This window comes from Schistocerca americana, chromosome 2 (assembly GCF_021461395.2).
Source record: "Schistocerca americana isolate TAMUIC-IGC-003095 chromosome 2, iqSchAmer2.1, whole genome shotgun sequence".
NCBI lineage: Eukaryota > Metazoa > Arthropoda > Insecta > Orthoptera > Acrididae > Schistocerca > Schistocerca americana.
In genome coordinates this window covers 1,115,668,068-1,115,695,843 of record NC_060120.1, presented here as the reverse complement: position 1 = coordinate 1,115,695,843, position 27,776 = coordinate 1,115,668,068, and the positions used below count along the sequence as shown (strand labels likewise).

At 40.1% G+C, this 27,776-nt stretch overlaps 1 protein-coding gene across 3 annotated transcripts in view; it reads right to left on the bottom strand.

Annotated features, from left to right (window-relative positions):
• Positions 1 to 21,613, bottom strand: part of LOC124596530 — a 108,449-nt gene extending 86,836 nt beyond the window's left edge. The window contains exons 1-3 of one of the 3 annotated variants that reach the window (XM_047135700.1): positions 21,479 to 21,613; positions 11,129 to 12,119; positions 8,993 to 9,641 (exon numbers count right to left, since the gene is read on the bottom strand). In XM_047135700.1, the coding sequence (XP_046991656.1) occupies positions 8,993 to 9,641; positions 11,129 to 11,757 (1,278 nt within the window). In that variant the 5' untranslated portion in view covers positions 11,758 to 12,119; positions 21,479 to 21,613. Of the gene's footprint in view, positions 1 to 8,992; positions 9,642 to 11,128; positions 12,120 to 21,061; positions 21,113 to 21,270; positions 21,356 to 21,478 lie in introns of those variants that run through there. The other 2 variants (XM_047135701.1, XM_047135702.1) reach the window with 2 other exon arrangements.
• Positions 21,614 to 27,776: the final 6,163 nt, after the last annotated feature.

The following is a 27,776-nucleotide window of genomic DNA, read 5'->3' as shown; positions in this document are numbered from 1 at the left end:
TTGAAAAAAAGAGCCTTAAACTACTTACAAATTGGCTAAACACTGTCTTTACTCAGTTCTATGGCAAGTAAATGTCCACATCACATTAGAGATCAGTCGTTTACAAAGAAACAGGTCCAAAGCAACAGGTTTAGTAAAAACAGAGCAAAGGCCAAGGAATGACATCTACGGAACTGTTTTCCACTGTTCTCTTCAGACTGGTCTCCCTTGATTGGTAACATACTTTTTCAGGTGGTCAACAATTTCTCATTTAGTTCTGGCATTCCTTATTCCTCCTTTGGTCTAATTCTCTCTGCCTCGTTCTTTTTTACAGTGGTCACTCATTACTCTTCTATTTCCATCATACTTTATCCAGTAGTGAGCTATTGTCCATTCCATTCACTGCATTCATCTCTGGTCACTCAATTTCAAAGCTTTTATCAAATTCCCACTTCTAGTTCTTTGTGTACACTGTTCAACTTCCACGAGTGGCAATTTCTAAATGTGTTATACAGGGTGTTTGATAAAGAACTCCCTGGTTTTAAGCATAAATTTAATGGGGAAATTAATGAAAAAATACATCAATGAGTATCGATGTGGGATCCATTTGTTGCCCTTGAGACAATATTCCACTTGTCGCCACATACTCACCAACATTTCAGGTTTAACTGTCCCAACCACTGTGGCGATTCTTTCCTGTAAATGATTGATGTCTCTGATCTTTTCACTGTAGACAACATTTTTCATGTGGCCCTAAAAGAGAAAGTCCACTGGGCTTAAGTCGGGGCTTCGTGCTGGCCAAAGTATTGGGCCAGCCCTGCCTATCCACCTTCAAGGAAAGCGAGCATCAAGATCCGCACACACATGGTTGTTGCAATGAGGTAGGGCGCCATTTTGTTGGAAACACACAAGCCCCTTTTCCGCCTCAATATCGTCCATTTGGGGAAAGACTACGCCGAATCAGTACATAGTAAAACATTGCCAACGGCCGCATGTTTAAAAAATAGAGGGCTGTGCTAACGGCTGTCTGCTCTTCCAAGAACACACTCCATGTTCCCAGTAGTTCCATACCAGTAGGAGACGTAAAAATGTATTTGGTCTGATACACTGTTTTAGAGTCATCAGTGTAAAAGACAGCAGCACCCTGTAGCGCTTTGAAGGTGGTGCTGCAGAGGCTATGGACTGGGAGCTGTACTAAACGCAAAAGTCGACGTACTACGCAGGGGATGACCAGTCACCCAACTGAGGACACAAGCCCATAGAAGGCAATTAGGAAGAGAGAACACTCAACACACAGCCCTGTGGGACGCCTCTCTCTTGGACCCACGAGGAGGTCAGTGAAGTGCCAATTCTAAACTGGAACAACCGGTGGGATAAAAAGTAACTAATAAAATTCAGTAGGGGGTCTCAAACGCACCAGTCATCGAGGGCATTGAGAGTAAGTAAAATGCGATGACTCCAAGCAATCTTGTACACCTTATGCAGGTCAACAGATCAAAAAGAAGACTGTGATAGATGTTGGCATTTAGAAGGAGACTATCAGATTGCTTCTTCAAACCTAAGCAGATGGACGGTTGTTGATCGCCCCTTCCACAAACCACACTTATAGGGGGACAAAAGGCCCAAACATTCAAGAACCCAGCATAATGTGTGAGCGAAACATCCTCTCCAACACCTTATAGAATACACTGGTCATGCTAATCAACCAGTAACTGTCAAGGGACATTTGGTTCTTGCCTGGCTCAAGGACTGGGACAACTATGCAATCTTGCCACTGCAGGGGGAAGGTACATTGGATTCACATACAGTTTAAGACCTAGCGGAGATGCTGATTTTAGCAACATTTAGGGATCACCTGATTATGAATTTAATCAGAGCCTGGGGCTGTGTCATGTGTCGAGGCACGAGCCTGAAGTAGTTCTCAGTCAGTGAATGGTTCATTGCGGAATCAGCTGGTGAAGAATTAAACAGTAGAAATGTAGCAGGATAGGAAGAGGATACCTATGCTGGCGTAAAATGGGTCGCCAGGTGTTCTGCAAGAACTGATGAATCTGTACAGAAACCACCCTGTGGGACAAGACCCAGAACAGTAGTTCATCAGTAGTGGCTCATAAGACCCTGGAGGTTGACCCACATCTGAGATGAAGAGGTAGACGTTCCCAGGGAGAAGATACACATCTCTCAGCATTCCTTCTTATTACATTTGATTAAATATTGTGCCTTAGCATGAAGTCAATTAAAAGTGATAAGGTTGGTCTGCAAAAGATATTGTTTGAATTGTTGCAGGGCTCGGCAGCGATCCTGAATAGCTACAGCAATGTCTCTTTTACACCAAAGCACTGGACAACATTAAGGGGGACTTGTAGAAAGGGGAAAAGTAGTTCCAGCGGTCCGAGTGATCACATCAGATGCACTGCACATCTCATCAATACGATCAAACGATAGAGGTGGTGAATGTAACAGCAGAGGCATACAAAAACCAGTTTGCTCTGAAGTGCCAGAAAGTGGTCCCTGTCACACAGGTTATCATGAATTGAACAATATAGTGAATCTGCAAGATTAGGACAGGCGATCATTTGATCTATAGTTGAAACGGAGCCATGGACAGCACTGAAATGGGTAGAACTATCACCTATGAGTCACAGATCATGGTCTGTGAGATGTTGGTAAATTATTATTATTTTTTTCTTCACTTTCTCAGACGTTAAGTCCGGTTAAAAATGGAGTGACGCGGACCTTGATCAAGCGTCACTAACTTTTAACTGTACGGTATGTGTTATATTGCATTTAGGAACTTTCGGGTAATTGAACATGTATCAATAATTACGGATTTCTGTAGCTGTATATATATGTTTGGATGTAGCTGTATTGCATTGATGTACTGGTGGGTATTGTGTGGTATGACTCCTGTAGTTGATAGTATAATTGGTATGATGTCAACTTTATCCTGATGCCACATGTCTTTGACTTCCTCAGCCAGTTGGATGTATTTTTCAATTTTTTCTCCTGTTTTCTTTTGTATATTTGTTGTATTGGGTATGGATATTTCGATTAGTTGTGTTAATTTCTTCTTTTTATTGGTGAGTATGATGTCAGGTTTGTTATGTGGCGTTGTTTTATCTGTTATAATGGTTCTGTTCCAGTATAATTTGTATTCATCATTCTCCAGTACATTTTGTGGTGTATACTTGTATGTAGGAACGTGTTGTTTTAAAAGTTTATGTTGTAAGGCAAGCTGTTGATGTATTATTTTTGCGACATTGTCATGTCTTCTGGGGTATTCTGTATTTGCTAGTATTGTACATCCGCTTGTGATGTGATCTACTGTTTCTATTTGTTGTTTACAAAGTCTGCATTTATCCGTTGTGGTATTGGGATCTTTAATAATATGCTTGCTGTAATACCTGGTGTTTATTGTTTGATCCTGTATTGCAATCATGAATCCTTCTGTCTCACTTATTATTATTATTATTATTATTATTATTATTATTATTATTATTATTATTATTATTATTATTATTTGTGGGGTTTTAGGGCGCTCAACTACTAAGGTCATTAGCGCCCAATCACAAATGTAAGTGCACATATAATCTGGTAAAACTAGGCGAGGGGGGGTGGGGGCACCAGAAAGTTCTTACAAAGATGCAGATAAAATAATTAAAAGAGTTGGATGTCTTTGGACAAGTCCGTCAAAGTAATAAAACGAAGAACACGAGCAGCTGCTCGAGCGTCATCAGCTAAAATTTCCTGTAAGGCAGATGGCAGAGACAGGAAAACACGAGATTGATTAAAACGGGGACACGACAATAAAACATGGCGCACTGTCAATGCATGACCACAAGGGCACTGCGGGGCAGGGTTACTGGATAGCAGGTAGCGGTGGCTAAACCGGCAACGCCAAATCCGCAACCTGACCAAAATGACCTCCTCTCGCCAAGCTGTTGGAAACGGCTTTATGGCCCGGAGCTTATTTTCTTGAAGTGACACAAACCTCTTACAAACAACCTCACTAATGTCAGACGATGGGACACAAAGGGAGGCTGGCCGAGGCAGGAGGACTGGAGCCTCGGCCGCATCATCAGCAGCTTCATTCCCAGGCACTCCTACATGGCCTGGAACTCACATAAAGCTAACAGGAGAGCCATCAGCAGCAAAAGAATGGAGGCATTGCTGGATCCGTTGCACCAAGGGATGGACTGGATATGGAGCTCCAAGGCTCTGAAGAGCACTCTCTGAAGAGCACTGAGTGAATCAGAGCAGAGTACATACGGAGAATGGCGGTGGCGGTGGACATACTGAACGGCCTGATAGAGAGCAAAAAGCTCGGCCGTAAAGCTGGAACACTGGTCGAGGAGCCGCTATTTAAAGGTGACGTCCCCGACGACAAAGGCACAGCCGACACCATCGTCAGTTTTGGAACCATCAGTGTAAATAAAGGTGTTACTGGAGAGTCGCGCACAAAGTTCGACAAACTGTGAGCAATACACTGCATCTGGAGTACCCTCCTTCAGGGGCGTGCTGAGGTCACGATGAATGTGAACCGGAGCCTGGAGCCAAGGTGGTGTCGGGCTCTCACCCTCTTTGAAGGTGGTAGGAAGGGCAAAATCCAATTGTCGAAGCAGGCGACGAAAGCGGACTCCAGTGGGTAGCAGGGCAGACACATATAACCTATACTGACAGTCGAGAGAATCGTCGAAGAAGGACTGATACGAAGGGTGGTCGGGCATTGACAACAGCCGGCAGGCATACCGACAAAGCAGTATGTCACGCCTGTAGGTCAATGGTAATTCGGCAGCTTCAGCATAAAGACTCTCGACGGGACTAATATACAATGTCCCGGTCGCAAGACGTATCCCCTGATGATGGACAGAGTTGAGACGGCGTAAAAGGGATGGCTCGTTGGTAAATTAGAAGGCCCCTCTCAGACAAAGTGGTACTCTGCCACACGCAGTGGTGTGTGTTCAAGTCCCCAAGCAGGAGAAATGGGAGAAAAGCTGTTTGATTTATGTAGTCAATTCAACGTGAGTAGCCCACCTGGAGGTATGTAAACATTTAAAAGGTAACATTAAGCTTGTTTGCACCCGCACCGCTACTGCCTCCAACAAGGTATGAAGGGGAATCCAATCGCTGACGCCATCTGTATGAAAAGTACAGACCATCCATATGCCCTCTAGGGACCGACACAGTTGCAACAGAACACACAATAACCACGGAGCATAGGAGAATGGTCATCAGTGAAAAGTTTTTCTGGAGAGCGATGAAAACTGGAGAAGAGGAAATAAGGTGGTGGTGGTCCATGAGGTGATAGTAGTACCCATTACAATTCCACCGAATGACCCTGACTGAAGCAGGTTAACACGAAAGAGTCACAAGTCACGCTGGAGGCTCACTGCCCGCCACCAGCGGGGATGGAATCACATCCACAAACATCAGTTAAGAATCCAAATGTGTGAGGGGATCTGGCACCTACAGGGGCAACTGAGGAGCCTTAACCCAAGTCGTCATTGTCGTCTCCTCTTCCTCCTCCACAACCTTTTAGAACTGGAGATTTACACCATGTAACACAAAGAACTGGATAAACTCCTCAATGTATGAACTGTGTTTGTACCTAATGCATATTTTAACATTTGTAACAATTTACTTAGTCAAGTTAGTTGCCGATTCCTGCACACATCCTCCAGCTGGTCATGAGCCACCTTGTGAACGAGTGCCACACTGTGCTGTCTGGGTCACGTCTGCGCTTCCTAACATCTACCCACCCAATATGAACACCGTGCAGCTGGAAGAAGAGTGTCAGGGAGCTGCAATAAGAAACTGCTCTCATCGTCCTATGTGCAGTGGTGTACACATCTAGCAGCCTGAAGCACAGCATCACCACAACCAAAAAATACACCATAAAGATTGCTATTCTTATTTCAAAAGGCCTCATTTTGTCGTAAATAGATTTTACTGTTTTAATGACATGTATTTACTTTCACAATTTGTGATAACTGAATGAAATATTCTTGTAACTGTCAGTAAAACTGCTGAGATTTTTCTTATAAGGACACATGCAACTAGTGCAAAGAGTGGGAAAAGGGAAGTATACATGGTTGTATGTCGTAATTTCCTGATTTCTGATTTTATATTTAGTTAAGAATTCATGAACTCTTATTCATCAAATACCATCCACAGGTAAGAACCATGTGCATTTTAGTACCACTTTCCTAACTTTACCAGTAAAGATCTACCAAAAATAACTGCACTTGCTTTAGGTATTAATTTAAGCTTTTCTATTCTCTATTGTAGCATCTGAGGATAGCCTTTGGAGTCTGATATGGAGAACATTTGAACAACAGAAAGGTGGCAGAAATGCAGTCACATGGTCATAAATTTATGAGTACACCACATGTGTAAGTGAGGTCTCATATAGAAGAGCTCATCAATATATGAGCAATGTAAAATTCAATCAACTGCCAACAACTGAGCCAGCCAAAGACTATTTTTGATTAGTGAAGTTACATATGTGACATACCTCTGGTTAATCATGTTAGCAGTCCAATTGTCATTTTGCATAAGTTCTGCAGCTATGGTTGACTGTAGCAAACACTTATGGGTTGACATACAATGGAAGAGCTGTTCAAGAAATGCTGCATAGCCACAGACAATTTAATTTATATTGGCAAGCACAATACACCAGAACAAATCATTTCCATGAGCTTATGACACTTTTGTTAAGCCCAGAGAGGACATATCCACGACTGATCAGCTATCCAATAACAAATAGTAAATATAAGAATTTTTTCTACAGACACCATAAACAACCCCCTGGCACTTTATGTATGATGTATGTACATAGCAGGCATCAAAAGATTTGTCAGTGACTTTTTTATCATCTAATAAAGGTCTATTAGCTAATAAAAACTGCTGATGTAACTGGAATTGATAACTGTCTGGGAAGTGGAAACGTTTGACCTAATTTCAAACATCATAATCGATGTTTTTGGAAAGCTTGCAGCTGCCATTTATTATTTAAATAATGAAATACTGCACTAGTTACGTATTTTGTCATGCTTAACGACGCATTTCAAGAATTTTTAGTTTCAAACATCATAATCAATGTTTTTGGAAAGCCTGCATCTGTCATGCATTACTTAAATGAAATACTGCACTAGTTATGTACTTTTTCATGCTTAGCACGACGTGTTTTGGGAATTTTTTCTCGTTGTCAAGTGCAAATATGTAAATAAGTATTTTGTATTGTGTTTAAATATGTGTTATTCTGCGTCTCTTGCACTGTACTCGTCTTTTAAGGTTACCAGGTACTGTGCCTCATCAGTTATGTAGAAAGAACACACACACACACACACACACACACACACACACACACACACACACACACAAACAAACAAACAAACAAACACTTACATTGTTGGTTTATGTAACATCACAAAAAAATACTTACGCAAATACTTCACTTGACAACAAGAAAAAATTCTTGAAACACGTTTTGCTCAGCATGAATACAATACATAACCAGCGCTGTGTTTACACTAAAAACATTTCAGCAACACAAAGTGAATGACTGTGCCAACTAGTGCTCCACGTGGCCATATGCCGAAACCGCTAAATACGCTTTGACAAAGGTGTCACAATGATCACAACAATCACGGAACTGCATTTGCGCAGTAGAGACAGTTTGGAAATGTTTGTAATTGGCCATGATATCTTCATTCGAATGAACCTCGTTATATACTCCCACCAGCCACCACGCCACAGAGCTTGGCAGCAGCGGGAGATACGGCACAAATTGTTACAACTTTTGCTCGTTTACCCATTAAAATCCGCTGAATCAAGTGCCCTGGTGTCAAGAAACTTAACCACTTAATATTTGTAAACACTACCGTACTGGACAGCCAACATTATGCCAGCATCATATTTTCTCCACAAACATTTTTTCATAATGCATAAATCGTGGGAAAATTATAAATATGTTGACGCAAAATCAGGTGCAAATTAATATTGTGGGCATAGGAAATTTGTTGGGACCGATAAAAAATGTCATAAACAACGGGAAAATGTTAATTCTGGGAAGGTTAAAGCGGGGGTACTACTGTTATTTATGTGGTGACAGTATTAAACATTCTCATTCTTTCTTTCTCCACTTAAATTCTACATGTTAGCAGCCCAATAGCCTTTCTTTCTGCGAAAGTATTATTTTATTTTCCCCAGAAAGTGAGTGTGTGTGTGTGTGTGTGTGTGTGTGTGTGTGTGTGTGTGTGTGTGTGTGTAGGGGGGCGCCATGGATTATATACATTTCCAACTACAAAAATTCTGAAGAATTACATGTTTGTGGTTTATGGGAATTCACCACTTTTAGAATTCATCTCCTTATGTTTTTTATGGCAAGTAATTTTTAAAAATGTGTAACCATTTTAATATCAAAATGTAGCTGCTCTACAATGTAAAAATGCAGCTCATTCTATTAGAGCAGCTCAAAACACAGACTCAACATTCACTGATATGGTATCAACTTTTGAAACATGTTCAAAGGATTCTCAGCATGTCACATTAAATTTTGTTCTATTGAGTGATATCGCACAACTTACGAAAACAGAAACCCCTGGCTCCCTCTGCCAATACTTTTCTCCTATACAGTTGGTACAGCTACACTTTTAAATAAAGTTATATGCAGAACTAAATACTTGTCCCACAAAGTTACATTTTAAGAAAGATGAAAACTTGTGAAATAACCACACATGATTGTACAATGTAGAAAGATATCTCTATAATTATTAAATTTTAATACTGTTTGTCCGACAATTCTCTGGTACACTAATTCAAGTCATTTCTGAAACATAATGATGGTGAATTCTCTCTTTCAGTTAAAATGCTAATTGGATGTTTTAACACAGCCAATAACACCATTATTATGGCACTAGCCCTTGTAACAAGAATTTATTCCATGTTCACATGCAACCTATCGACTATGGCAATTTTTTGAAAGATTGCATATTAGTGTTTCAGTACATACCTTCTCACTTCTATGAATGAATGTGGGGAGATTTACAACTGAACTATAAGCTGGAGTTTTTGTACCATCCACCTCCGATTCTCCTGGGGGTAAGTCTGTGTCCTGCAAATTAGCAGCTAATGTTGTCAGCACATATTCTGGTGAATGGCCACTTGAGAGCATTTTGCGGATCCCATCTACACCCGGGAAGTCACCAGCATTATCTGATCGGCCAGATACAGAGGCACAACTTGAAGATGCTCGTCCAGATTTGTACAAGTGGCTTGTGGCTTGCTTTCTCTGCTCAAGCACCAACCAATCTGGATCACGCATCAGTGCTCCACATACACACATGTTGAAGAATGTACCAGCTAGGAGCAACGTCGTCCCACGCCATCCATACTCTTCAATAAAGTAAGTCGTCATTGGTGCATAGATGAAGGTACCAATTCCAGTGCCACATGAGCCCAGACCAGTCGCCAAAGTCCTCTTCTTATCAAACCAGTAAGCAATGCTAACAATTGCTGTCACGTAACACAGTCCTAATCCCAAGCCAGCAATCAGACCAAATGTAATGTACAACATCTCCACAGAATCAGCAAACGCACTCAATGTAAGACCTATGCCAGAAACAATGCCTCCTATAATGGTCATCCAACGGCAGCCATACCTAAAAAGTTAACAGCCAATGAGAAACATTTTACAAATTACTGGAATTGTCAGAATAAGAAAATGTATTGTTACTGTTACTAAAAGTAAGTTTATTTAGTCTATAAAAATATTTTTTACAACATACTTCCAGCAAAATTAGACAAATTTTGTAGCTGAAAGGGCTTCTGCAAGTATCTTAAGTCACTTGCTTAAGAGGAAAAACAGTAAAATGAAATCTAAGTTCAGGCAGCCAAATGTCCTGTTTCAAGAATTTAAAAAAATAAAAGGTTACAAAGCCTGAAATTAAGAAACATTTAGAAATCAAAAAGCAATAATCACAGTCTGCTACATGGAATTCCTACATTGGCACTGGAGAAGCTGAGAGAGTAACACTCAACAAAAATAACATACTCCTCCTGACCTCCTCCCAAACATTATTTAGTTATTAATATTACACAAAAACGAGCTACAATTCCATTTTTTGTTCTTTCCTTAACTGTTAATGAGTCTACAATTGTCTTCCAAAATCATACAGTAACATTTAACAATTTCGCATATGATTGCCTTTTCTGCAGCTCCTGTGAATAGAACTAGAGAATAAGTGGTGATAGCTGCCATGTCGGATGAAAACTTTTAAATAACATTCCCAGAAAAAGAGCTACTTTTTTCCAAAATTAGCAAATGCCACAGAATTCCAACAGAATTAAATATAGATTTGACCACACTGTTAAGTGGATGTTAAAAACCAAAGCTTCTTCTGAGAGATGGGAACAAACTGTACTGAGTAGTGAGAAGATACCGGCAAATTAATGCCAGAACTGACTACAAATTATCCAATATAACAAACACACTGCCAGTCTCGCAATTAATTTCTGTCATTACTCTCTAGATGATATTCATCTGGGGTCTTTCTTTTAAGACATTTAAGTTCCACACACATACATTTCAGATTAAATATTTACACTATAACAGGATCAGAATAATGAATGACTGACATAAGCACAGAAAGGGGTGGCAGGAGACGATTATGGTTCGCCGTAGCATGCAAGAGCAATATTGCTCCGGTAGCAGCAGCTGTGCAGTTCCATACTGAGCACGTTCATATGTTTTCTGTTAATGTGTCGTACTGAGTTAACTTTGTAGGTCTTATCACTTTCTAAAGAAATTTTGTAGTTAGTTTCACACACTCTATAGTACAAAAATATCGCACACAAACAAAGCATCCAAGAACAAAACAACAATTACGTAATGAATCACAACTGTTGTCAATAACTGACTTAACTTGCAGCTGAGATAGCAGAGCAATATGACGTGACTGTGCATGGGACAGGAGGAGGTACGAACACACTCTTGCTTTGGTTGCTGCCACGGTAGCTGTTCCATAAACAACTAGCTGTCACTGTTATTCTGATCCAGGTGTTTTAACTGTTCAAAATCTATTAATATTGAGATGAAAATAATATCTGAATAGTACCAACAATATTCAAGAAATTTATTTGTGCTCACCTGTCTACCAAAGCACTTCCAACCGGTCCAGATAAAAGTGGGACTGCCATGAACAGACTTCCAATCCAAGATGTTTTGCTCTTGCTCTCACCAAAATGATCCAGCAACTGTATGAATAATAACCCAAAGGAGAAACTTACACCATCAGCAATCATGCTGATGACAAGTGATGCAATCACAACCACCCAGCCCCAACCTCCATCCGGCACTTTGGTCTTCTCTGAATGATCCTTGCTGGAGGGGCTACTGCTGCAGATGCTATCCTTTTCTGAATTTTTGTCTGCTGATGATTTTGTACCTTCTTCAAATTTAACTGCACAATTTGCTGTGTCACTGATTGCTTTCTGGTCAGTGTGTAATGAAATGGTGGAGATGGGCTCCAAGATTGGAGATGTATCTGACACTTGAGATGGGTAAGAATTTCTAAAATCGTTTTTGAAATCTGGAAAGTTGTCATATTGAGCCAGTTTACCATTAAATTCCTGTTTTAGTTTGTCACGAGGAATTATTTCTCTCACATCGAAAGCAATATCTACACCATGGCAACGGGCTGGCAATGACAAATCCACTGACAACCGTTTCTGGTGTGATGCATCTGTAGGTGTTTCCTCTGATGGTGGAGTCACCATAACGAAGCGGGTAGTTTATACACTTATTTCTCAATGCACTAAAAATAAGGAATTTTGAAACAACAAATAAATAAGATCAGTTATTGGTAACTTGTAGCATCATGGTAATTCTATGTTCTTGTTTAAATCCATTCCCTAATGTTTCCACCATTGGAGCACCAAGTCAATTTAGAGGGATTTTGAACACCATTTCTGTCCATTGTCTGGGCCAGCCCTGCAGTAACTTCGTAATAGGATAACATTTGCCCAATAACTGTGGCCAAGAGCACATAAAGGACCACTGGCGTGGTCCAAGGAGCACGTGAGGCGAGCAATTCACAGTTTTGGTGGCCACCATGCGGTGTGTCTCTGAATGGCAACACCTGCAAGAACAAAGCAATCTTCATTAAAGTGTGAAATTTTTAAACTAACGTGTAAATGCTTACACAAAGTAGTATAATTACGAACATTGTAACTCTTCATCAGGTTTCCTCCATGTGTGGTCATATGGCATTCCACTAGTGTTACAGAAGAAATTCTTGGATTTATTTTTGCAATTTGTATGGACTCAGCCTGAATAGAGGCTTGTTTTATCCAACACCCAGTGTCAACAGAAAAAAATAATTTTAGTTCTTATTAAAGCGTGATTTTATGTCAATGGTTCTACATAAATGGCACAAATTGGTGTAGCACAGCAATATTTAATTCAAGTTCATCTACTGACGGTAAGGATTGAACATGGAATAAGCCAGATTTGCCGATGGATCTACTTTCAAAATATAGTTACACAGACCCTCAATAATTGCTGGGACACAGAAGTGTCCTCGAATTAAATAGCACAACATGCTTACTCAAGGTTGCTTTAGTAATTGAAAATCTAAGAATCCGTAATGCGAATAAAAATTGCTTTTCCATTGGCACTGGGTGTCACATAGAACGGCTGATGAACTGACTACCTAACATTACAAAACCAAAAGTTACGCAAGTTCTGTACCACAAGAAGAAACGCAAAACTCTCTCCAGATTCTGTCGGCACAACAGCACATGAAATAAATCCCCTTTATCCATTCTTTGTTTACTGTTCATAGCTATGTTAAAACATTTTTTTGCTGTATCAACAGTGATACTAACAGTAGTGTGAAGTTTTAAGGTGGTGCCCTAACAGTCAGTCTTATATGTTCCTCTTTTGCATACAAAGTAACATTAAGCTTCAAACATGGTATGGCGATATGACAGACTTGTGCAACATTTAAATTCAACATACATATTTTTTGACATGCAGGTGATCACTGCTGCAGTTAAGGACAGGTGTGTCTATCAACCATTACTTTATCGTTTGGTAAGTTACAGCCTCAAAAAAAACAAAGATGAGGTGACTTACCGAACAAAAGCGCTGGCAGGTCGATAGACACACAAACAAACACAAACATACACACAAAATTCAAGCTTTCGCAACAAACTGTTGCCTCATCAGGAAAGAGGGAAGGAGAGAGGAAGACGAAAGGAAGTGGGTTTTAAAGGAGAGGGTAAGGAGTCATTCCAATCCCGGGAGCGGAAAGACTTACCTTAGGGGGAAAGAAGGACAGGTATACACTCGCACACACACACATATCCATCCACACATACAGACACAAGCAGACATATTGAAATATGTTTGCTTGTGTCTGTATGTGTGGATGGATATGTGTGTGTGTGCGCGCGAGTGTATACCTGTCCTTCTTTCCCCCTAAGGTAAGTCTTTCCGCTCCCAGGATTGGAATGACTCCTTACCCTCTCCTTTAAAACCCACTTCCTTTCGTCTTCCCCTCTCCTTCCCTCTTTCCTGATGAGGCAACAGTTTGTTGCGAAAGCTTGAATTTTGTGTGTATGTTTGTGTTTGTTTGTGTGTCTATCGACCTGCCAGCGCTTTTGTTCGGTAAGTCACCTCATCTTTGTTTTTATATATATATATAATGGAAGGAAACATTCCACGTGGGAAAAATTATATATAAAAACAAAGATGAGGTGACTTACCGAACAAAAGCGCTGGCAGGTCGACAGACACACAAACAAACACAAACATACACACAAAATTCAAGCTTTCGCAACTTACTGTTGCCTCATCAGGAAAGAGGGAAGGAGAGGGGAAGACGAAAGGAAGTGGGTTTTAAGGGAGAGGGTAAGGAGTCATTCCAATCCCGGGAGCGGAAAGACTTACCTTAGGGGGAAAAAAGGACAGGTATACACTCGCACACACGCACATATCCATCCACACATACAGACACAAGCAGACATATTTGGTCTTTAAATATGTCTGCTTGTGTCTGTATGTTGGATGGATATGTGCGTGTGTGCGAGTGTATACCTGTCCTTTTTTCCTCCTTTTTTCCCCCTAAGGTAAGTCTTTCCGCTCCCGGGATTGGAATGACTCCTTACCCTCTCCCTTAAAACCCACTTCCTTTCGTCTTCCCCTCTCCTTCCCTCTTTCCTGATGAGGCAACAGTTTGTTGCGAAAGCTTGAATTTTGTGTGTATGTTTGTGTGTCTATCGACCTGCCAGCGCTTTTGTTCGGTAAGTCACCTCATCTTTGTTTTTATATATAATTTTTCCCACGTGGAATGTTTCCTTCCATTTTCTATATATATATATATGTGTGTGTGTGTGTTTTCTCATTGAGGTGGTGATAGCTCTACATCTATAGAATGTAGTGTCAATTTTAACCAACTATTGCCACAGATTACTGGAGGTCACACACTGTCCACTGATACCAGCCATCATCCTGAAGGTCTAGTTAGAGACGGTAAGTATCTCATGCACGCTTAACTATAGTCCATAAATTTACTGGCAGGTGCTAAAAGCGAATATTCCAATAATCATTGCCACAATGAAGTTATAGCCACCATCACGAAGTACATTTAGATAATGTTCAGATGGCCCATGAAAGTGGGTGCTAATCTTCAGCACAGCAATTATTGCAACTTTGGGCTACCAATTTCCCAATTTTGTCCCCAGCACATATGCAATGTGCAGATTTGGCCACTGCACCATCAATGCTGAGCAGCACCGACTGTCACTGAGCTATTATGAAAGCAGTATGCAACCCCTAAACACTTCCAACATCCCACTGATGAAATGCAGCACCGTAACTTAGTGTATCACACCTCATGGCAATTTGAAATGAACCTATGCTAATGGTAAAATAATTTTGAAATAATAAGTTTTGCTTGATATAAAAGGTAAATTTTGAAATTTTAAATTTTCTGACTATTCCTCCAGAGGGTTATGTTCTACTAACAGTGTCTCAAAATTTTACTTCTAGTCGGATGGTTACGGAATCAAGATGGTTACGGAACACAAATGTTATTCATACCATTGCATGAACACCAATTTAATTAATGGATGTCACTGTCAGTCAGTCTTTTGTATCATCAACAAAGCTCCAGTTGCCTTTCCCCCTGTTGTCTATTCCCAACTTTGCAATGCTTTTTCTCAAGTTATTTATCATCTTTGTCTTCCCCTTGCCTTGAAATAATATAGTTTCCTTTCAACATTTCCCTTACAATTTCTCCATTTCTCGGCATTATAAGCTCACACCTCTATTTTGCAGTATGGATGTCCTATACTAGTTGCAATAGTGTGCAGAGAAGTTTTAAGACCATTACTACTCTTCAAAGCAAATTCAACACTGCACGTAAACACACTGTGCATGAAAGTAACCAGAACAAGACAATCGGCTGCTAATACAGCACACAAATATAAACCAACAACATCGACCACTACCACACTTGGCTGTCAATCACTTTGTTGTTTTGACTGAGGTACAGGGAAAGCACTGTTTTTCAAGTAGTGGTGCATAATTTGTAGCAATCAGCACCATAACATTGCTGGAATAGAGAAACTTGTCACACCTAAGGCTTACATTCTCAAGAATGGTAGAGATATGTCTTCCATCCCTGTCTGTCTCATTTACTTGAACTCTGAATAATTTATGACTTTTATTTTACTTATTTATATTTTGTTTTTGCCATACTAGGATTTCAGCAGAACTCAAAACTTTCCGAGGTAGTGCACTACCAATTACACAACAGGTGCATGTCTCATGGACTGACAAATTTCAACTTGTCACTTTTCTCTCATACTCTCGAAGGTCCGCAGAGGATCTTCTGTCTCACTGCTAGACTTCATATACAGAGAGAAAGGAAAACACTGTAAATTTAACTTCAACACAATGTTATTTTGGGCTGAATTATATCAATTACACCTTTCGCCCCACAGTGCTAGTCCTCCATCATTGTGGTTGAATCCCTGTGACGACTAAATGGTACTTATGGGAAACAGTGAAAAGGTAAAACATTCAGTCAAGCCATAACATATACTAAATGTGCTTAACAGCTCACAGCCACAACATTTTGTTGTAGTCAAACTACAGCACCGTTTCAATATGGCATACATGTTCATTACAGATACAGTTTCCTAACAGGGAGGAGCATTTCCTCTGTGATGCCACGTATCATGAATGCATACATTTTCTTGAGATTTTAAACAGTGATGAGGGATGCAGAAGATAGAAGCTAGCACCCAAGTGTGTGTGTGTGTATGTGTGTGTGTGGTGGGGGGGGGGGGGGGGGGGGGTAATTGATGTTGTTGACAAAGGCCTTAAAAAATGGCCAAAAGCTATAATTGTGAGAATATGTTTGTTGAGCCTATCCGTGATTCAGCATCTCCAGCAACTTTCCTTCTCTAATATTGTTACATTCCATCCTGGATTTTCCATTGTTCGATTTCCACTATTTTAATGTAGACTTGACTAATGAATGATACACACCGAAAAGTTGTCATATATAAACTTTATAAGTGGTGCGTACTGCTGCATCACAAATGCAGGTTTACAAAAAAAATTCAATAGCGTATAATTTGGCAAATGCACTGAGCCTGCTTGTGCACAGGATCATTTACTGCAAAGCCTGCAAACTGTTCAGACACTATCTTAAACTCACGCAATTTCTAATAATTTGTAGAGTATGCTATCACCTACGTAGATACACCACAAGCTGTATTATGGAGTATGGTGGAGTGTACTTTGTGGACTACTGTTACCGTCCCTTTTTCTGTTCCAGGCCCAAACCGTCCAAGTGAAGAATAAATGTTGGCAAACCCTTTGTGTGACCTCTAATATCTCTAATTTTACATTCACTCTCTTTTTGAGAGATATACACTGAAGGGAGCAATATATGCCGACTCTTCTATAAACATATGTTCTAAGAATTTTAACAGTAAACCACACCATGATACACCTCCCTTGTAGCATCTGCCACTAGAGTTGGCAGAGCACCTCCCTGACTCCACACTTACAACATGAAACTGGGACAGAACTTGCAGCACTTCTTTGGATCTTCCCTGTTTCCTCTTTCAGTGCTATATGGTGTGGACTCCAAACCGGCAAGCAATTGGTTGAAAGGTTTTGTAACCTAGCCCTACCCCTTTTGTCATGGGTCTACACTTCCTGAAGATCCTTTCAACAAATCTTTGTCTGACATTTTCTTTACCCGTAAGTAGTTTTATGTCGTCGTTCCATTTTAAATCACTTTGCATGCACAACTGCCTATTTTTAATATATGTGGTTCCTTCCAGTGATTGTTCATAATCAATAAGGTCCTACAAATTGGAGAATGACAACAGCAAATCTCCTATAATAGAACCCTCCATAGCAAAGCATTTTACTTCATACCATTCTGCATTATAAAGCATTCTACATCTACATCTATACTCTACAGACCACTGAATTGCATGGCAGAGGGTACCTTACGTCCCTTAGAACTAATAAGGTTCCCCTGCCCTGTTCCATTCACGTACGGAATACTGGAAAAATCACTGTTTAAATGCCTCTGTGTGTGCTGTTAAGTAACATAATCTTGTCCTCATGATCCATATGAAGTGACTTGTAGGAGGGTAGTAGTATATTTGTAGAACCATCAGTTAAGGTCGGTTCTTGAAACTTTGTTAAGTAGGCTTTTTCGGGACAGTTTACATCTATGTACAACTGTGTGCCATTTTAGTACTTGAACATCTCTGCAACATTCTCCAACAAGTCAAACCTGTGACCTTCCATGCTGCTCTTCTCTATATACATTCCATACCCCTGTCAGTCCCCCACACTAACTACATGCCTGGATTTGTCACACAAATGAATCTTAAGCAGTCTCCTCTGTAGACTGATTGCATTTCCCTAGTATTCTACAACTAAACCTGTGCTATCTGCTCCACCCACGATGGACTACATCAACATTCCATTTCATGTCCTACAAAGTGTTAACCCGGGTACTTGTACGCATTTGCCAATTCCAACTGACATGACGATACTGTAGTGACAGGATTTTTTTTTTCTTTATGAATTGATGAATTGCACAATTTTACACTTTTGAATATTTAAAGCAAACTGTCAATTTGTGCACCACTTTGAAAGACTACCAAATCTGACCGAATATCTGTGCAATTTTCAGAATGTACTTCATTGTAGATAAATGTGTCATCTGTGAAAAGTTCTGAGGTTCAGCAATGGATCAAACACACTTCCCTGGGTACACCCGAAGTTACATCAACAGCTATCCAAGATTCTCTATTCAAGATAATTTGCTGCATCCTCTCTACCAAAATATTTTAATCCAGTCACAAATTTCACTAGATACCCCATACAATCATATTTTTTAAAAGAACCGTAGATGTTGTACTGAGTCATGGTTTCTTTTTCCCCAGAAATCAAGAAATATTGGATCTATCCGACTGTCTTGATCCATGGCTTCGTGGATATCATATGAGAAAAATGCATGTCAGGTTTTATATGATCGACATTTTTGCAATCCATTCTGGGTATGGAGAAGGTAATTGTGTTACAGATACCTCACTATGCTTGAGCTCAGCTCTAAGATCCTACAACAAATGGATTTCAAAGATACTGGATGGTAGCTTTGAGGATCACTTCTGTTGTTGTTCTTGTACATAGGTGTGACCTGTGCTTTTTTCCCCCAACTATTAGGCAGGGTTTTTTGTTCAAGAAATCCGTAGGCGATTAAAGTTAACAAAAGGGCTAAATCAGTGGAAAAAATGGTATACAGACACTGACAGGTATTCCATCGAGCCTTGGGGCGTTGTTCAGTTTTAACGATTTCAGCTGCTTTTCAACACCTACAACACATATCTACTTCAATCATCTTTTCAGAGCTACGAGAATTAAAACAAGACAATTTTTGTTCAAGCCATTCTGCAAGTTGCTAACTCATACTTGAGAAGTCCACAAAGTTATCCTACATGAACTAATGAACAACAAATTTTATCTGAGAAACTGAATAGAGTAAGTTTTTATTAGAGGGTCACTGCACTTACAGCAAGAGGCTAAACCTTTGCATAAAGGAAATAAATCAGAAGAATAGAAGAAAAAGCAGGACTATGAAGAAACTCAATAATACAGAGACACACATCTGAAGTACACACACAGCACAGATTAGCTGAAGTGTTTGATACCACTTCAACTACTGACAACTGACCATTTGCTTTTCAACCTAATCTAGACCTCAGGCTATGGTATAGATCAGTATTGCTGTTAACTTGCCAAAAACTAACACAGACACAAAACAAATATTTACAGTGTGTTATTCTCTTTTTATTTGTACACATATGACACCCCATAGCACAATAATCAAATTATGAGACAAAGCCAATATCTGGCATTTGTAGGTTCAGCTGAGCACATACCACCACATGCCAAAGTTTTCAGTACTGTAGAATAATAGGGGGAATGCATTATAGTGGATAGGTTATTAGCTTATATTTTTGAAATCTGTTGCACAAAAACAAATTAAGACACATGAATGAGTGGCATATAATTGAATTTGAAAGTTGGAGAAATAGTAAAAAGAAAGTAGTAGTAGTGACAAAGAAGTAGATGGAAGACCATAAACAGCAGGAGAGTAGATAACAAGTAATATGGGCTGCTGTTCACTAACCCCCAGGAATTTGTTAAAAAAGTGTCGGTAAGCAAATATCCAATATAGAGCACCAAAAGGTAATTTCAGAAGCACAACATACTTGGGCAACCTACTACCACACCTGGTGATTCCATTAATGTCATTACCAGTCAGGTGCATCAAATGTATTCTATATTATTAGAAATCTATACTACCTTATTATCCCATCTTTCCTATGTAACCATGTATAAAAGCAACACAGCATATGCATTTATACTGGTACTTGCAGCAGTGATTGACATTCACTACACAACTATGTTGAAAGTTTGTACTAACGCCCACACATTACTAGCTTCCAATTATTTAGTAATTTGTACTATACTCAACTGCCATGATGGGTTATGCTCCAATGTCTAATTCCCCCAGTCCACAACTGAAAATCACCCTAATGAATATCATTCCAACATGGCTCGCTATCTTATGTGCACATATCCTTAAAAATAATGGACATTTTTTAGCCAAAAGTTGAGATCTTCTGTCAATTTTGTATTGCATAAACAACAGCAAACATCACAGGTACAAAATACAAACATTACTATTTATGTAACAACCAAATTTACATACAACATTAATTAATTACCTATCCAATACTCATCATTGCAGAGATCCAGCCTTACACATAGAGGCTAACCAAAGAAACCATTGGTAGACTGATAAGTTAGAACTTTGTATCATTACAAACACACAGCTCACAGTAAGTGCATGGTACACTTCAAAATAAACATTCTTATAAAAGCTAACATACACAGATTAATATGTTCATTTCACACACACACACACACACACACACACACACACACAGGGAGAGAGAGAGAGAGAGAGAGAGAGAGAGAGAGAGAGAGCGCACACTCGACAGTTCACGTTTGCATTACACTACTTCCAAATTATAAGATGAAGCATTATGAAAGAAAATGGGAAACTGAAAATTATTAACTAATTCAAAGAATAGTCACAACAGTAGACAAATCAATTGTTCATTAAAAGTAGCATACACTCCGATATTATACTCCGGATGGAGTTATCACAGACAATAAAAATAGTTATTGCAAAATAATGTATGTCAGCCTGACCAAGGTGTCAGAGCTGAGATCCGTCCGAGCAGCCACTGACATAAACATTGCTACGGTACTATTAAAAACCAGGACGCTTTGTGCGCTTGAGTAAATAATGTCTGTCACTTAGTTTCTCACATTTTCCTCTGCTGAGTTTCAGTTTACGAACAGTTTTGTTTACCGTCCTGACATCACTGAGGAACTCAACATCACAAACGTTACATTAATACAATGTCAGTTTCGTAGAGTTCGAATAAAATGTTAGCTACTTACTGATGCAATATGTATTTCCTATGCGGAAAGAAAAGCTATACTGGGCGTACTATTCAAAATATTTCGCAGCGCATCTCTGAGAGTACAGAACAACAACAATAACAGAGTGATTCGAAACTTAGTTTCGTAAGAGCACAAGATTGTTGATATGTTCACAAAAACGATAAAATATGCCTTGAGATAGTCTTCATAGATTCAAGCAACTTTACCTGCAACATTTCATTGTTGACGTTTCTCATCACACTCATTACCGTACAAAGCACTAATTTTCGCTATAGAAGAATGCACATAAAGCCTTTCTCAAAGACACCACATATCAAGAGGTTACAGTTGATGGCTAGGCGGGTTGCAGTCAAACAGGAGCATTCAAACACTGCTACAATTAAGTTTAGGCTAATGAAGATGACAATAACTTACGTGGCTCATCCACAAACTGCAGGTGTGCTGCCCTTGACGCTGAGGACGGTTTTTCTTGTGAAAGACCACTCACCTATCTTCGAAACTAGCAACGAAGTATCACTCACGCAGCAGTGTCAGTTGTTACGACTGACGGCTAGCAAAAGTCGCCGTGGCGGTACTATCGCTGGCGTAGGAGCCTCTGCGGTGACTTGTGGAACTAATTCTTCGATTACAGGCGCGCCACGAAATAATGCGCTGCAGTTTAATTTTCTTCTCCATCTGTAGCAGACTGAGAAATTGGGAATGCAAAGCAATGAATCATGCTGGATCTGAAACCTACGATGTGGCTGTCGGAATCAAATAAGCAGCATCGTATACATAAAGATTATATTCCTCGCATTGTCGAAGTCAGTTCCGGATTCAATGTAGACAAGAACCTTTATCCAATAATGTAGTTTTACATGAAATTGTACCCGAAGACTCTGTACAGCATTATCACAACGGTTTAATTATTGTGTCCCAACATTGCTGTCGTTTGTCAATTCACAATAAACGGAAAAATTTACTTTAATGTTCCAAATCAGGCTTCTACGGAAAAATCCGAAAACCAAACCTGCATCACATGGGCAACACTTGGAATCCCTCGTACTTCACGACACCACATCTTTTACTCTTCGCCTTTCATTGTGGCTTTTGTGAGACCACCAGGTCGTAAAGTGAGAGATCTACCGCAGCTACGCTAATGTAACTGTTGTTAATATTTCTTCTAAACGTCTGCCACACGCTATAAAATCTTTTGTAGAAAACCAGAAATCCATGACAATCGCAAAAAGCGCTAAGGAATTGTTCAGTTACATGTCGTGTCTGATTTCTATAACTGAATGAAGTCTTTTTTTTCCCTCGTTTGTATCCAAGTACGTTCTTATTGCCATACTAATGTCACTTCAGAAATTAGCTGTAAACTCATCTGCTAGCCTACGTTTCAGAATTCCTTGTGAAACGATTTTTTTTTACTTTGTTAATGCCAGTGATGATATTTTTTACCTTGTTGTTTCAGTTTCGTGATTTGAAAACTATTTATTTTGGAAGAATGATCGAGTACGTACAGTTACTTTAATGTCGGTACTTACAACTGTCTCGATTCGTTGTATAAGTGCCTGAAACCCTTGGTAACAGCAATCTGTACTGGAAATATGTAATTCAGAAAAGTAAAATTTTCAGCAAACATTTGCCTCAAAAGAATACTTAACATGAAAATTGATAAATAAACAGAATTCCATTCATGAACGATGGACAAAGTGCAATAAAAAACATCCAAAACCGAATAAATTTTAAAATTTCATCGAAAGGACTTATTAAGACCGGTCCTGGTGGATGTTCGAGTTCTCCCTCGGGCATGGGTGTGTGTGTTTGTTCTTAGGATAATTTAGATTAAGTAGTGCGTAAGCTTAGGGACTGATGACCTTAGCAGCTAAGTCCCATAAGATTTCACACACATTTGAACATTTGAACTTATTAAGAAATTCAACATTCATTCTTCCTTATACACGTGGAGTCAGCGTTCAGTGTCTCACACAGACCTTTTATTTTATAACAAAAATCCTTAGCCTTGTAGTTCAGTGATGACCGTCGTTAAATGAGTCGACGCAGCATAAAATATGCAAAGGAGAAATGAAGGTTAGTGCTAAAAGCATCTCCATATAGAGATCGATGCGGAAAAGGACATAATGAGGAATTCACCAGGACTTTATTAAATCCACCATGGCTTTCGCATGGAGTTCTTTCTTTTCGAAATCACGGAAAAGTTTAACCTGTATGGCAGAATTTCAACATGAAGCTCTCCGTTTCCGAAAGGTTAGTGATTCTTGAAACACTGTGACATCTTGCTTGAAGCACAGTTACAATCGCATTCCTTAAAATGCAATGAGTGTATACTGTCACGCACAATAATCCGTTCTCTGGCAGTTTGGCATGTCTTGAAGTGCGTCTTTTCATTATTCCTTACGGTTAGCACCCAGACGATAGATCGTTAAGGAAGGATAATAAGGTCTGTGTTGTCTTGTGCAACCAACAGAGAGAACCGGAATTCAAAGCTGACTGCAAACCGATTCTACTGCCACTAACGTATATATCGCGTAAGGACCGTGAAGACAAGATACAGAAATCAGGGCTCGTACGGAGGACATTCGTTTATCCCTCGCTCCATTTGTGAGTGAAGAGGAAAGGTTCAAATGGTTCTGACAAGGGAACATCCCCATCGCACCCCCCTAAGATTTAGTTATAAGTTGGCACAGTGGATAGGCCTTGAAAAACTGAACACAGATCGATCGAGAAAACAGGAAGAAGTTGTGTGTAACTATGAAAAAATAAGCAAAATATACAAACTGGGTCGTCCATGTGTAATATAGGCAATATTAAGGTCGGTATAAAACGAGGAGCGCCGTGGTCCCGTGGTTAATGTGAACAGCTGCAGAACGAGAGGTCTTCAATTGGAGAAGAATTCTCAACTCCATTAAGGGCCTCTGCAAAAGCCACGCAACCCGGCACCTTAACTTGCACCAGAAAGTCAAACTAATCAATTCCTTTATACTTTCTAAGGCGTGGTATATGGCGCAGTTGCTTAGCGTGCCAAAACAAATAGGACGCGCTATACCTCAAGCAGTATACTGGCTACTCTGGCGTCACGAAATTTTTAAAGTGCGAGCAACAGTTTGTGTCTTGGACTCGTCACATGGAGGACTCGGGCTAGTAGACTTCAGTCGCAAATGTGCAGCGTTGCTTGTCAACCGCACCGCTGAAATGCAGGCCGGCTTTCCCGATGGATCGACAGCATCCCTGCTAGAAATCTATCGGCCAGAATCTGAAAGCGCCCCAGTATCGGTGGCCAACATCCCTTACCGCATGTCCTTTGTACGAGAGTATACCCTAAATAGAAGCTACGTCATCTGCACGGCCACGAATCCACACAGGACAGCACGGCAACTCTATATTGAATTGATGGGACAACCTCCCCTTAATAAATTGGAAGTCCGCTTACCTACCGTAAACTGGAAGCAAGTGTGGTCAAATATCAATAACAATATTCTGCCGTCCGGTGTGTCTGCCTTATGGCACAAACTAGTCAACAACACACTGCCCACCAATCAGCGTTTAGCCGATATTCAGCTTCTCGCCTCCCCCAACTGTAGCAGGTGTGGCGTGCTTGACACCAGAGAACACCGCCTGCAATGTCAAGCTGTTTCTGATGTGTGGAGGACTTGCCAGGTAATGGTGGCTCTCATCACGCGAACTACTCCGGCGCACGTCTCAGTTGATAGTGTCATTGTACCCGATTTTAAATATATCCCGCGTGCAAAACACAATACTGCTGTATGGTTGTTGGGCCACACTCTTTACGCCCTTATCGACCGGCAAATCCACGATGCATTCACCTTTTTGACTTACTTTTGGGAAGAATATGCTAAGATCAAAAACAATGAAAAACACTATGAATACTTTGCCAATTTCTTATCAGCTGCATTGCATCATGCGTATGCAAAACAACTTTAAAATGTGTGCGAACTCCTCTCAATTCTGCCAATTGTCCAATTAGTATCGCAATTGAGTGTTGATAATTCGTGTACCTGAAACTCATTCGTGGGTCTTACATGTTGGTCTAGCAAAAATAAGTCTAACTAAATAGTTAGCGTCAGTTGATGAAACAAAATCAGTCTCCATGTATCGGTCAATCCTTGTAATATGCCTACATATAAACTAGTATACATATGATCATATGGGAAAAAAAGGGAAAAAAACGAAGAAAGTTAGAGAGAGAGTAACTGAGTAATAGGATGCGGTTCCACTGCAAGAATTATTAAAAAAAATAGAAAAAAGAAAAAAAAGGAATAAAGAAAAAAAAACGATAAAAATAAGAAAAAAACAAAAAATGAAAAAAAGTTCAAATCTTCCCTCGACCGAAAATTTTAACTTTTTATTTTCAGTTTACGTGAAAAACTCTTATGTTTTCATCACTTTTTTTGGAGTGATTATTACATCCACAAGAAAACCTAAATCGGGCAAGGTAGAAGAATCTTTTCACCCATTCGTCAAGTGTACTAGTTAGGTGGGTCGACAACATATTCCTGTCATGTGACGCACATGCTGTCACCAGTGTCGTATACAAAATATCAGACGTGTTTTCCTGTGGAGGAATTGGTTGACCTATGACCTTGCGATCAAATGTTTTCGGTTCCCATTGGAGAGGCACGTCCTTTCGTCAACTAATCACACGGTTTTGCGGTGCGGTCGCAAAACACAGACACTAAACTTATTACAGTGAACAGAGACGTCAATGAACGAACGGACAGATCATAACTTTGCGAAAATAAAGAAAGCAAAATTTTCACGCGAGGGCAGATTTGAACCAAGGACCTCTCGTTCCGCAGCTGTTCACACTAACCACGGTACCACGGCGCTCCTCGCCTCACATTGCCCTTAATATTGCCTATCTTACGCATGGACGGCCCAGTTTGTATATTTTGCTTATTTTTTCATAGTTCCACACAACTTCTTCCTGTTTTCTCGATTGATCTGTGTTCAGTTTTTCAAGGCCTATCCACTGTGCCAACTTATAGCTAAATCTGAGGGGGGTGCGATGGGGATGTTGCCTTGTGAGCACTATGGGACTTAACATCGGAGGTCATCAGTCCCCTAGAACTTAGAACTACTTAAACCTAACTAACCTAAGGCCGTCACACACATCCGTGCCCGAGGCAGGATTCGAACCTGCGACCGTAGCAGTCGCGCGGTCCCGGACTGAAGCGCCTAGAACCGCTCGACCACCGCGGCCGGCTGAACAGGAAAGGAAATGACTAGAAGTGTCCTCCGCCATTCACCACGGTGGCTTCCGGAGTATGTATTTAGGTGAAGAAAGTTGGATCAGAAAGAACAAGAAAGAGTACAGCTGTAGATCGAGTAATGCGACAGCAGTTTCCTACCAATTCCGTTAGTTCTTCGCTAACCTTTGCGTGGGAACTATTCTTTGTATTCCTGAACAATGAAAACTCCAAGTAGGAATATCAACAATGTAGGAAAAGACATATTGCTACTTACCGTAAAGACGACACGTCAAGCTGCACACAGGCACAATTAAAAGACGCAATTAACAGACAATTTGAACCATCCGGCCCGAGATGCCGGAATCGGTGGTCGTGTATGTTTGAGGTGTACTTTCTTGTGTGTGTGTGTGTGTGTGTGTGTGTGTGTGTGTGTCTTTTACTGACGAAGGCTGTGGCCGAAAGTATTTGTGAGTGTTTTTTGTCGTGCCTGTCAGCAACTTGGTGTGTCTTCTCGGTATTATTGGTTAGTTTTTTGAAGTAAATAAACACAAGTGGCACACACGCTTCGGTTAACAAACCCAAGATTGGTTTGATGCAGTTCCACATTCTCGTCGCTTGTCAGGCTGAAAGGATATCAGGATAAAGGATACTGCAAGCGATCAAACGTGTTTGTCAAAAATGATGTTTGCTGTCTACTGGTTTGTCAAACAAGTGTGCACACGTGCAAACCAATTGATCAAACTGAAACTCATTTTTGGAGTAACTGTCACACTATACGTAAGGTGTTGCGAAATATTTTGACATTAGTGAGTGACGTACGAAGTGCAATGCAAGACACAAAATTTAAATCTTCGAAATCTGGTCCCGCTGACAGATATACCAAAATTATAGAAAACAGCCCCACAAGCAAACGGCTATTGTTCGATAAACGCATGTGTAAATAGTCTACATCTACATTTATACTCTACAAACCACCGTGAAGTGCATTGCAGAGGGTACTTTCATTGTGCCAGTTACTAGGGTTTCTTCCATTCATGTATGGAGCGCGGAAAGAATAATTGCTTGAATGCCTATATGAGTGCAGTAATTATTCTGACCATATCCCCACGATCCGTATGTGTGTGATACGTAGAGGGTTGTAGTATATTCCTAGAGTCATCATTTAAAGACGGTTCTTAAACCTTTGTTAACAGACTTTCGAGGGATGGTTTACGTCTATCACACACCTGAATAATTTCTGGAACTAGTCGCACGAATGATTTGTAAGCAATCTCCTTTGTAGACCGATTGCACTTCCCCAGTAATCTACCAATAAAACGAAGTCCACTACCCGCTTTATCTTCGACTGAGTCTGTGTGATCATTCCATTTCATATTCCTACGAAGAGTTACACCCACGTATTTGTATGAGTTGGCCTATTCCAACTATGACTCATTGATATTATACCTTCTTTCGTTTTATGAAGTGCACAATTTTCCATTTCTGAACATTTAAAGCAA